Below are 13,134 nucleotides of genomic sequence, written 5' to 3' on the forward strand. Positions count from 1 at the left end.
TATTGTTATTCAGTGATCTTTAAGACCCTCTGTCTAAAGCACGACATAATTATTGAATACACTGATAATAAAAAGGTAGGCCGTTATTGGAGTGTAGCATAGCCTGGGTTAGCATAGGTTGAGGCTTAATCAATTTTGTGGAAAGATATAAGAATATCTGCTCCGTATAACCGAGGTCTGATGATTCATTATAGCCTATTTTGAAGCTAGGTGTTGAAGTGACTTGTATGTTTTGTGCACTGCTATTTGAATGGTCACATTTTGAGTTGTAACTAGCCTACCTATATACAAAACCTTGACCAGAATTAAATGTAGGCGAATGAGTCTAGCGACTTTGTAGCCTAGGCTAGTCGTCAGAGTAAGAGTCCACAGTTTTTTAGTATGGAGGGGGGGGGGGGCGTAATAAGCTCTTGTAGGGAGGTGGAGTAATCTAAACGGCGCCACCTAAAAAAAAAAAAAAACTACGGCACCCTAGCCAAACTGTCAATCTCAGTGCAGCCAGACAGACATCAGCCCAATGGCTGCGTCATTGTTGGCAGAGTGTAGACGGCTGCGGTGATTGGTCTTTGCAGCGAGAAACTCTAGTGCTGCCGACTACCTCGCTTTTGTTATTGTAGCCAACGCGAGCATAGGCGCTCACAGCGTCTGGATACGCGCGACAAGAGACAGAACGGGTGGTGATACACTGATAAGAGCGGTGGAGACTGGGGGCTATTAATAGAAGAACAGAACTTTGAAACTCCGCTACAATTTCGTCTCACTTGTATGCAACAAGTTTTCCCGATTTGTAAGTAGACTGTGCGTTGTGAGTCTGTTGACAGGCAAGCTATCACTAGGCTATAGGCATAGTATAGCCACTATTTCAAACTCATCTGATTAGATACACGCTTCCTGAAATTGGTTATGTAGACAGAGCGCGACAGTCTCATCCCACTTCAGTCTGTCCTAAGCGTGGCGAAACTGATGCCCTCAACTAATGTGGCTAGACATTCCTATTCAGTCTGGAGAATAAAATGGTAGAGGCATAAAGATCAGAGGTAGGCTATAACCTAACTTTGAGTGTTCATACTTTAAACTATAATCGGATCTTATTTCTGCAGTGTCCTGAAATTGTTTGACTCCCATATTTGAAGGTATTTCTCAGCTCCCATGGACTTGAAACAGAATTGCTGAAATGCCAATGAGGGCATTTTAGAAGTTTATCATCCTTTTGAAAGTTGTAGGGATTATATTTGTATCGGCTAATCCTCAGAGTTGTCCCTCTTATACAAATTTCTCTCTCCCTGTCTCTGAAATCTCACACAGGACAATGTCTGTGAATGCCCCCAATAGTAATGATGCATGTCTGAGCATTGTACACAGCTTGATGTGCCATCGTCAAGGGGGGGAAAACGAAGGTTTTGCCAAACGAGCCATTGAGAGCTTGGTGAAGAAACTGAAAGAGAAAAAAGATGAGCTAGACTCCCTCATAACTGCCATCACCACCAATGGTGTCCACCCCAGCAAGTGTGTCACAATCCAGAGGACGCTGGATGGAAGACTCCAGGTAAGGTCCTGCCCGCTCCTGAAGCTCAGTCTGCTTCATACTGATACAAACGTCAGGGGCTGCATTCACAGGTAGTAATGTCATGCCGCTGAATTGAAGATACTGCACTACTGCATCAAAATGATTGTGCCTGGGTAATAGGAACAGTTCTTCTGGCAGTATGTCAACTGACAGTATGACACACTGTACTATACTGTAGACACATGTTCTCTCTTGGATGATTATGTGTCAAATATTTGAAGTTGATACAGCAATGCCATGCATTATCTGTAATAATAGGACACTGTGTCTATAGAGCTCTGTTGTTTGTTGGGGGACTTGGTGCCTTTTAAGCATACATATTAAAATGTGCAGAGGCAGTGGAGTGATGTTCAATACTACTCGGTGATGAGACATAGGTATCACAGAATTCTTCTTCTCATGGATCAATTTCCTTAGATTAGAAAGAGTTCACATAGCTGGCATGACAGAAAGTCTTCATCCTGCCGTACAGTGGTGAAATGTGTGTGAATGTATGTTTCATAGGATAGAGACAAAAGAAAGCAACCCTGTTACAGCCACATAAATCCCGAAGCTCTTTGCCTCCAAAGTTACAGCTGCATTAATGACTTTTTCACTGTTAATGTTCACTGTGATCTTTATTTAATTATTTTCCCCCCCAACACAAGTGGTTTCCATGCAAGAGTATTGTTGTGAGCCATTAATAAGCCAGAGAGAAATCATGTTGATTTAATTACAGTAGGTCTCATAGACGAGACTCTCAAAGGAATGGAAGAGAATGAGAGAGAGTAAGTTCTCTGCCCCTCCCCCAGTAGAGCGCAACAGAGACAGAGTGAGAGGGAGAGAGAGAGAGAGAGAGACAGAGAGAGGAGGGTGGAGGGGTAGTGAGGGTTGTTTTGTCTGAGACACAGGAAAGGGGCAGGGTTAAGTTAAGCCTGTCTGTCTCTGAGTGTGTGTGTGTGTGTCCAGTGTGTGTGTCTGTGTATGCGTGTGCATCCAGAATTTGCCTTTTGAATTTGACTACTTGATTGAATACACTCGCGTGTGCTGTGGGATAGGGCTTTCGGAGTTCAAACAGAAAGTAGACATTGAACATTTTGTCATAAATGTGGTGTGTTATCCCCTATAAAATCCTGTGGGAGACAGTAGACATGGGCTTGTTTAAGTTTACCAGAAATATGTCTAAGTTGCTGTATGTATGTCCGCAAAGAGAGGCTGGTATTCTGGAATGTGTATGCCACTAGTTGTGCGTTTATGTTTAACAGTGTGTACCCTGTGTGTCAGTAACTTAAACGTAATGGGGTTGGCACATGTCCAGGTCTGACTCTCTTTGGAAGGTTAGCACTTGGGTGGGGATTTTTGAAGTTGTTGGAATATTAGCTACAATAATACTGTACCAAAAGTGTACTAGCTGTCTCAGTGGAAAAGTGGGGAAGTTCTCAGGGAGGAATCACACTGATCAAGTCTTTCAATCTGTCTGTCTCTCTGCTTCTCTCTCTCCCTGTCTCTGTTTCTCGTATCTGTCCTTTCTCCCACCTTTCTTTTCCATCTTCTTTCCTCCCTCTCTCTCCCTCTCTCTCCCTGTCATTCTCACTACTACTCACTCATCTTCTCAAACAGATGGTCGTCTATCATTTGTCACGAGATGTTGCTGATACCAACATGTCGGCCAGAATCAGACACGAAGTGTGACTCCGTCCGATTCTGTTTGCCTGTGTTGTGAGCGATGTGCCGTGTCTGAGAGAGCAGATAACTCTGGGGCCATGTAACTTCCTGTCCCCCAGATTTTCCCGAGGCGAAATGAGCCTCCTCCATGAATTATTTACTCATGTCTGACGTCATTGGTTTTTAGTGATCTGCTTGCGAGCATGCCTCTGTGCATAGGTATGTCTCATTGAAATGGTCAGTGAAACATGTCATTGTTTCCTGGTTCATTTCCCATGATCAACAGTTCACTCCCTCAACAGCCAGAAACATGTGTAGGCCTACGAACAAGCACGCACACATACACACATTCAAACACTCTCTCTTTCTCTTTCTCTCTCTCTCTCTCTCTTACTCAGCAGCAGGCCTACACTGCTTTCATAAACACCATTTTCATATTCACCTTTCTATTTCCTCCTATCCAAGACCATTTCCCTCTATTTCTGTTTTGTTGTCCTTTGCAGGTTGCTGGGCGGAAAGGCTTCCCCCATGTGATCTACGCTCGGCTGTGGCGTTGGCCAGACCTCCATAAGAACGAACTCAAGCATGTCAAGTTCTGTCAGTATGCCTTCGACCTCAAATATGACAATGTCTGTGTGAATCCCTACCATTATGAAAGGGTTGTGTCACCAGGCATAGGTATGTGTCTTTTTTTTCTAGTGTTATGCACAGACAACAAGCACTTTAACCATGCATTCATGAACAGACTGTCTTGACAAATAGAGCCCAACTGTGTTATACTGTGTGACACTGGTTTAAACCAGACTGTTTTGTGACTTTGAAGTTAGGTGTTGCCTTTCCAGTAGTAATTAGTATGTTGTGTGATTCAGAGCAGTACTAACATTTCCCTTTGTCACTGTCTCATTGCAATCCAACTCCTTCACACTGAAGTGGGACTCAGTATACAAAACACTGGTAAGGGCACCCTTCTTGTTGTAAAGTAGATATACTGTAGCTATTACATTACAATTTACTTTATGTTTACTATATCCATCCAAACATGCTTTTTAGGATGAATTTTATTTTTTATTTAAAATACTATTTGCAACGATTACCATAATTCAGTAGAAACCAATCCATAGTATATATGATTGAGTGAATATGAAGATTATTGTGGTTGGCACGCATAACGAGCCAAAGCTGAAAACACCAATAGCACAGTCAGATCAGTACTTGCCAGGACTTGTCTATCAGCACGATAGCAAAACAAGGTGCTGAGAGTAATGTGTACTTACAGGAAAAAAATCCCACTTGTTCAGGTTTGGATTTTCATGCTGTGTTTTGGGTAATACCCCCCCCCCCCCCCCCCCAAACCTTACCCCACCATCCCAGGCCCCCCAGGGAGACTAATCAAAGAGGAGTACAGCCACGACTGCATCCAGATGGACGTCCCTCCCTCTAGGATGCCCTCCCAGTCCAATCACCTCTCCACGGATCACTACGGCCAGCCGCTGCCCCCTCTTCAGCTCCACCCAGAGTCTTCCCATCCCACTCCCGTCAGCCACTATGGCAACATCCCCCGCTCGCCTCCAGGTGGGAACCCCTCTCGCCCCCCTCCTCCTAAAACCTGCCTTACAAAGCCCCACCTCACCCCGTATGCTACACACAAGAGCAGACAAAAACCTTCCATCTGCTCAATGTGGGTGCTGTCACCTTGAACCGACACTCAGTCATAACTTGTATCCCTTTCTTTACAGTTGACACAAAACTCACCTAACAGCCGTCGCAAACTCCTCGATTGATGGCATTATCTGTCTTGCTTATTTCCGTAGCAACTGGCCCGATGTTGTCCATGCAGGGGGGCCATAATGAGGGCCTGTTGCAGATCGCCTCCCCCCGGAGTCTGTCCTCCACCCCTCCCCCCTCCACTCCCAGCCACGGCCCTCCGCAGACCCCCTCCAGTCAGAGCGACTACGGCACCCCCAAACACTCCCAGTCCCAGGGCTCCTTCCACAGTGAGTGTCCCTCTGATCCTGTGCCTGCTGACAGGTTGTTTGCTCCATGGCTGCCTGCAGTGGTTCCCAGCCCTGCTCTCTCAGGGGACGCACAGCCCCGAGTGTGTTGTGTTTCTCCCCTGCTTTTGATTTACTGAACATTTAACATTGTGCTGGAACGCTGCATTGGAGCATGGAAAAAATCCAAAACATGCCGTGCTGTGGTCTGGGAGTAGGACTACTGCTTTCCCAGAAAATGCACCCAAACTCAAAACTGTTTAATATACATTACGCAAATGTTTCATAACAGTTACACTGAACAGATTTGAATAGCTAACAGTCCTTTCTGTATTCTATCCTGTGATATGACTGATGAGACATTTCATTCATTATTTTTTGTCAGCTACCTGGACAGGCTCCAGTACGGCCTCCTATACACCCGTAGGACCTCAGCAGAATGGACGCAGTCACCAACCGTCATCCCATCAGCAGCCCACTCATCACTTCTGTATGTGAGGTTTCAGATGTCTTTGTATCTGAAAGCCATACTGACCAATATTTACATTGTGTCATAAAAATCTTTTGTCATGATGGATCATGATTTTTTTCATTGGTCTTCATTCATCATTCATCTTCCAGGGTCCCAACATCACACACCTGCTTCTTTTCCTCAACCAGTATCCAATCATCCAGGTGACTGAGTGTGTATTTTACTCTGATTCTCACATGTACACACACACACACACACACACACACATACACACACACACACACACACACACGCATACCTGTACATATTTGAGGCATAACAATCTTGCACATAATAAATTAATGCCTTCCTTATTTACCAGGTCCAGAATTCTGGTGCTCAATCTCATACTTTGAGATGGATATCCAGGTAGGGGAGATGTTTAAGGTTCCAGCTAACTGCCCTGTGGTGACAGTGGATGGCTATGTTGATCCATCTGGGGGTGACCGGTTCTGTCTGGGCCAGCTGAGCAACGTTCACCGTACTGACGCGAGTGAGAGGGCTCGGTGAGTATTTGGCCCCTCCCACTACTTTTAAAAAATATATTTTCTAGTTTTTACTTTCAAGGATTTTCTAAATTATGATGCTAGATGTTAAATTATGAGAGCATGTATAGTCATTGTCATAGTCAGTACATAAAAGTGTATGTAGAAGTTTCATTCAAGGTACAGGTGACGTACACAGAGGATCTAAGATCTTTATTGTCCCACGTAGTACAATCAGCAGTAGCCTATCCACAAAAACTTCATCCACACAACTGAAAACCAAAGATAGACAATATATAAAAACATAAAACAACATGTATACATGAAAACATAATCAGCACAATCAGCTGAAAACATAAAAAAATGCAAATCTACAGGGTTTAAATAAGTTAAAATGTGTTTATATGTTGTATGCATTGTGCTTGTTGATATGGCATTGGAGATATGTGAAACACATTTGTTCCCTCAGTAACGGATCAGTAATGGCTCAGTAATCTCCCCATCTCCTCCACAGGCTACACATCGGTAAAGGGGTGCAGTTGGAGTGTCGTGGGGAGGGCGATGTGTGGATGCGTTGCCTGAGCGACCATGCAGTCTTTGTGCAGAGTTACTACCTGGACAGGGAAGCAGGCCGAGCCCCTGGCGACGCGGTCCATAAGATATACCCGGGGGCTTACATTAAGGTGATATATGTCTCATATCTCCCATGAAAGTCTTGTTGGGATGTGTTTCTTCAAGTATCCTTAGCTGCTGTTAGCATGTTTGCATCAAGTCTTCCACACAGGGTTGTTTAAGGATAATCATTAAGACACTCATAAATTCAGTTGTATATTCTCAACCATATCTAGTGAACACTTTGAAATAAAGACAGTATCTTTTCTATGTACACTATGCAGTTTCTATACGTGTTATTATTTTTTATATGATCAGATCAGTGTTCCTATCAAAAATTCCTATCATGTTGGCAATTAAGTGAACACTGCTGCCATTATTAAAAGACAAAATGTGGTTGTAACCTTTCTAACCTTACAGGCTTTAATCAACTACAGGCTCAGGCAGTACAGTGTTTAAGCCTATGAATAAGTCATTGAGTCAGATTAATGTATTGCAGAATATTACCGCAGCTGTGTGAGGGAGATTTGTGAGCGGTTGTGAGACTGAATTGCTTTTTAGACAAGGATGGAGAGGGTGACAGTAGGAATCAGAAACAAAATGTGGACAGTCTGTTTGTGAGGAGAGAAAGAGAGAGGAAGGTACTTACAATGTTTTTCACTCCAAGTTTGATAGATGTAGATATTATCTCTAATGTTGAGAGAAATTTCAGATGTGTTGGACCTTTTGCTGATTCTTTATCCTCCTCAAGTGTTTAAAAGAAAACAGGCAGATTCAGTAACAACACCCTTCCTTGTCTCTCTTTCTCTCTCTCTCTCGATCTATCTCTGTGTGATGTTCTTCCCTGGGTCAGGTGTTTGACCTAAGGCAGTGCCACAGGCAGATGCAGCAGCAGGCGGCCACAGCTCAAGCAGCAGCCGCTGCCCAGGCCGCCGCTGTGGCGGGCAGCATCCCGGGGCCTGGCAGTGTGGGGGGCATTGCTCCAGCTGTCAGTGAGTGCCCAGTCCTCCTCAGCACCTCTCCAATTTCATATCTATAATCACCTCTCCTGGTTTTCTAATTTAGGTTTATCTTGACTTTAACCAACAGCAGTGGATAAAGGTTTAATTAACATTACAGTAAACATGATAACATAATGATTTATTCTAATTTATCAGCCAACGTAATCAATAGCAACCACCTCTCTTTTAATCAATAGTAATTACCTCTAGTAATCGATAGCAACCACCTGTCTAGTAATTTACAGCGAATTAATGCAATGTGTAATTTCATATAATATAACAGAAAACAGTTGTTCTTTTTACTATTTGCTCATGTCAATTGGCTTGGTGCAACTCCACCTAATCTCACAAATGAGCACATATGTAATTTAGCAACCCATCTCTCTTTCTCTCTCTCTCTCTCTCTGCCTCTCCATATCTGTCCTTCTCCAGGCCTCTCAGCAGCTGCAGGTATTGGGGTAGATGACCTGCGGCGCCTCTGTATCCTGCGGCTGAGTTTCGTGAAGGGTTGGGGCCCAGACTACCCACGGCAGAGCATCAAGCACACCCCCTGCTGGGTAGAGGTCCACCTGCACCGGGCGCTGCAGCTGCTGGACGAGGTTCTCCACTCCATGCCCTTGGCTGACCCGGGCCCGGCCAACTGAGTGGGGAAGCCCCTCCTCCCATCTCCCCTGGTTCATCTTCTGTCCTCTCCTCCCCCTCGTACAGCATGCAATAACAGCCCCACCCAGGCGTGGTACTGTGTAGACTTTGTGTGACTCATGCAACCAAAGAAAGACACACACACACACACACACACACCTTTGAATTCTTTATTTCAACCCACCAATCCATTTCTCACAGACACACACACACATACACACACACACACACACATGAACACACTCTTTTCCATGGGAAGATCCAGCAGACAGCACCTATTGACCTGCCCACTATTTAGTCTGCAGCTGCCGGGTGGAGAAACTGACTCGCTGCCGTGGAGATGCAGCACCAGCAGCAGCAGCGCCATGGTCAGGTTTCCACACGTGGCCGTCAGAGTGACCAGTGGCCCATAACCTGCGGCGGTGAGATTTTTTCCCTGGTGCAAGCTGGTGGTTAGCCCAAGGTGTACCGGATCACTCAGGAAACCAGACAAAATAATCACATTTCAACCTTTCCACTGAATACAACAAACAGCTCAGACTTTGAAATCTGTTTACCCATGTGGGATTAAGTGCTAGTGCTAAGCAACTTCATTCCTGGTTAATTCATATTTTTCAGGTGAAGTCAATATATTCCATTATCTTACATGGGAAATTTGATTTGTCAGTTGAAACATCCGTGGTAAAACACGACTGTCAGGGAATTCACTATTAATACTAATTTACTTCCCATACACCAGAGTTCACAACAGACCGCAAAAAGAATAACAGAAAAATGACCAAAAAACACCTTGTGGCCTTCTTCTTAAGTATATATTGACTTAAAATGGTTGATAATATGCCAGAGATACAGCGTGAGGCTATGCTAAGTATGTATCCTATTGAAAGTGGTGCACCATCCTCCTTGTATGTACTTGCACAGGGGATGGTTGCTGTCCCCTGACACTGTCTCCATGCAATTGTCTTTTTTGTTACCATTATAGATGTTGCAGACTCACATCCAAAGAGCAAGGCAGGCGCACTTTCTTTTATCAGTCCTTCAGGCTGGTAACTGACAGTGTGACCTTGGCATTGGAACCAGCAGGCCCACTGATATAATCGATGCCTTTCTCTCAAAGGAATGTAGGATGATCGTAACATGACTGAGTGTTATTGTTGTGGTAGGGTTAAGCCATCTGAGCTGTCCTTGAAAAACCAGGCCCTAAGATCAGCTCTATAGTGTGTCTTCTATCAAAAGATTCAGCTTTCAAGCTTTCACACCTCTAAGCCAAAAGACAATAGCTGCCCCTCTTTGCTTTACATTGTACTTGAATACCATTGACTGCCAAAGAACCTCCCTGATGGTAATGATATTATCACACATATAAAAAGCTAAAAGCCCAAAGATGGAATGGCCACTACTGACTGCAAATCAGAAGACCATCCTTTAGATTGAACTGCCTTGTCTTGACATTTCCTGATATGTTATCCCCATAGCAGACAGTTGAGGGCACTAGCATTCCACTCCTCCATCTAGACATAACCTCATCTGAACAAGTGGCATTACAACAGAAGATTGCTGGGAAGCCTTTAATGTTGTCCCTACTTACACAGAACTTGCCATTTTGCTTTGTCAAGGAGTAAGTAGCCCACAGATGTGGCATTACAACAGAGGATTGCTGGGAAGCCTTTAATGTTGGCCCTACTTATACACAGTACTTGCCATTTTGCTTTGTCAAGGAGTAAGTAGCCCACTGTGTACGCACATGGATGGTATCTGCATTCTGATCACACTGTGCCTTTAAAAGGTATTAGTCTGTATATGCAACATTCTACTCTCATGTATTTCCCCCAGTTTGTTTCAAAGGCTTTATTTATTTCCCTTGAATTGAAAATATAAATTGACGACAAATCGTTATGGCTTGTGACCAAAATAATGAATTAGCCTATGGCCTACAGTGCCTCGAATGATAATAATAGGCCTAATATTTTTTTACGGATGATGTGACTGTCCATTATTGTGTTATGCCATTTACATAAGTGTGGACTGTAATTTATGTAATCAGTGTTATTTCATCTTTTTAAATAAACCTGATGGTGAAACAAGAATATTGTAGTTTGTTGCCAAATGCAGAGGGGATATTGGATCTTACTTCTAATTTGCATATTTTATGAAGCTTTTATTTTAAACAAAATGTTATAGGCTATTTCTCAATACAGTCTATATTATAACAAACAAGAGTTTGTCCTTGACATCAGTGTCTTGATGGCCAACGTGTCGTGAGCAAGCCGTGGGAACTTAAGTCCATTGGCTTCATTAGCAAAGCGGGCACGGAGAAATTGGGCGTGTTGAACATTATTGACACTTCTATGGGCGGTTCTAATTCCTCCGACTGACACAGAGTACCAGTGTGTCGCTGCATCCGAGCTCGCACCGTCAAAGCATCATCAACCACCAGGCCAGGACGGAGAGCCAACGTGACTGGCCGAGCCTAAATTCAATTCTGGAAAACGTTGATAATTAAAGATATGTAGCGATTAGACGTATTGGCTTTTGGAAACTGAACAGCGACTTAGATACATCCCTTAGCCTGCGGTGCTATTTTGATTATTTCAACAGACATCAACGCCTTGGCTCAAAATGGCTGAGATCACCGAAATCCGAGCAGCATACGGTAAGTAACAGACCAGGTTCATCATAGTCGTCGTTAGTTGATGGTCTTAGCAGTGACTATCATATGGTTTTATAGAAACCATCCAAAAGGGAAGCAATTATAGCTATTGAAGATTGTAGTAGCCCGATGGCTTTATCGGCATGTTCATTTTGTAGATGGCGCTGGGTTTTATTAGGCTACGCGCAGTCCTTCCGTAGGCTACAGTTTAACACAGCTGTCAAGCGTCTCCGTTTTGGGACGTTTTTGACAGGTTTCATAATACTACATGGAATCCCTGTTCGTTGCCTGCGAGGTAGAGAAGCTCTGTGCTCGCTGAAAATGTACAAGTGCACCTAGGCTACCGCTCCCATGGAGATGGGTGGGATGCGCTGTCCACTCCCTTCTGCTGTCCCTCAAATAATTCAATAGGGTATTGGGTTTTCGGTCTATTATATTCAGTTCATATAATGTAGGATAAATGTTCGTCCACATGTAATGGTACTGTGAGTATCTAGCCCATACCCAGCATAGTGTGTGTGCGCACGGGTGGAGCTCTGCGTTTTTACCTCACTTTTAAAGATCATGTAGAGGAGGAAGGAGCCCCACAGATGACAGCATGCATGACGGTGATGCAGACTACAACGGTAGTTTTTTGGGTTGATTTTTCTTTAGGTTTCTGCTGTCTATATTAGTGTTAGTGATATTTTGTTTAGTTTTGGCAACAGGAGCAATGATCATCAGTATAGGCTAAGATCTGTGAGCTCCATCCCCCAGGTCAGGGTGGGGTGTGAGAGTCTACTCAGGAAACAAGGGATGTCACCCCGCCACCTCCCAACCCCCACACAGCCTCTCCACAATACGTCACTCTACTAGGGCACAACATCTGGATGTGTCCATGCTCACACTGAACCAGGGTTGTATGCATAGCAGAACAATTCCTGGACAAGGCTAGTAAGTGATGAAACAAAGTAGGTCACATAGCTCGGTCTGCTGTAGCTGGCGGTCTGTGTTGGTCACATCAGTGAAGTGAAGCAGATTAGTGAGCTTAACTGATCTTCTCTGCTGGTTGGATTTGAACAGATGTTTAAAACGTTGTCATCACCGTCAATCTTTCTCTGTATCTCCTTGTCTGTGTTGTGTTTCTCCGAGTCAGGCTCTGTTATTCTGTGTTTGGTGCAGTACAGGGACCTTGATGATGGATGTTACAGCCAAACCTCATGTTGTAATACAAGCTTTTATGTGATGACTGGGATGCAGAATTAACATGGCTATAATGTCATCTCAGATGAGAGCATAACATGTAAAGCATGTAAACATGAATGGAAATCTGTTGTATTATCACACCAGGCAGCCATTCTCCCTCCCTCATCCCAGCTTTAAGCTGTCACATTGGTCTGATAATAACTGGGATGTGTGGTGGCATCAACTCTTAAGAGAGTCATAATGCACTTAAACTCTATGTATCTTTCATAATGTATAGCCTACACAGCCCAATACAGAAATGCCATCACTAAACGACTCCTGTCAGCCAGATACATCAGATATCATTATTACATTATCAGATAATCAGTATTACAGGGTAGCTTTAATAAAAAAAAGCAACATAATGTATTGTAAGTGTCGAATAAGCATTTGGTTTTGAGCATGACCCTAGCCATATGGCTGCATTCAGTGATTGGCCCTGAGGGGCAATCGAACACACTACTGTATACGCAGCATATGAGTAAATGAGAGCAATTGAATACAGCACATGGCCTGTACAATTATGTTGCATATTTCTATACTCCCTTATATAAAATATAAATGTTTTGATTTTGTTTGTTTTTAGACATATTCCAATTCCACTTTGATTAGATTATTAAGAATGCGGTATAGGTGCAGAAAGCATAGGAGAGTGTGTACAATGTACAAGATACAAAATCTGTTGTGGAGATTAGACAGACAAAATTGATGTTTGCTGTGTTTGACTGTTTGAAATTGTAACTGTGAGTATCATGCAATATTTAAGACTAAGCTCAACTTTCCACCTGAATGACCTGGACTCTGTTC

The 13,134-nt window shown here is 43.6% G+C and overlaps 2 protein-coding genes across 3 annotated transcripts in view; both read left to right on the forward strand.

Moving 5' to 3' along the window:
- The first annotated feature begins 13 nt into the window (after positions 1–13).
- On the forward strand, positions 14–10,531 carry smad10b (SMAD family member 10b). Of its 2 annotated transcripts, none has more exons than XM_042107373.1 (12): positions 14–1,037; positions 1,306–1,546; positions 3,715–3,889; positions 4,142–4,165; positions 4,583–4,783; positions 5,023–5,205; positions 5,588–5,692; positions 5,824–5,877; positions 6,036–6,219; positions 6,713–6,881; positions 7,664–7,802; positions 8,244–10,531. In XM_042107373.1, exons 2-12 carry the CDS (start codon positions 1,310–1,312, stop codon positions 8,453–8,455), a joined length of 1,683 nt encoding a protein of 560 aa, XP_041963307.1. In that variant the 5' UTR covers positions 14–1,037; positions 1,306–1,309; the 3' UTR covers positions 8,456–10,531. The 2 variants fall into 2 exon arrangements, with proteins under 2 accessions (XP_041963307.1, XP_041963306.1); XM_042107372.1 differs by having other exon boundaries at positions 14–787.
- A 317-nt stretch (positions 10,532–10,848) lies between these two features.
- The window catches only part of syt11b (synaptotagmin XIb), a 15,097-nt gene continuing 12,811 nt past the window's right edge, over positions 10,849–13,134 (forward strand). Inside the window, exon 1 of the mRNA XM_042107374.1 lies at positions 10,849–11,106. Coding sequence (XP_041963308.1) covers positions 11,073–11,106 — 34 coding nt within the window. The 5' untranslated portion in view covers positions 10,849–11,072. The remainder of the gene's footprint in view (positions 11,107–13,134) is intronic.

This window comes from Alosa sapidissima, chromosome 10 (assembly GCF_018492685.1).
Source record: "Alosa sapidissima isolate fAloSap1 chromosome 10, fAloSap1.pri, whole genome shotgun sequence".
Taxonomy (NCBI): Eukaryota; Metazoa; Chordata; class Actinopteri; order Clupeiformes; family Clupeidae; genus Alosa; species Alosa sapidissima.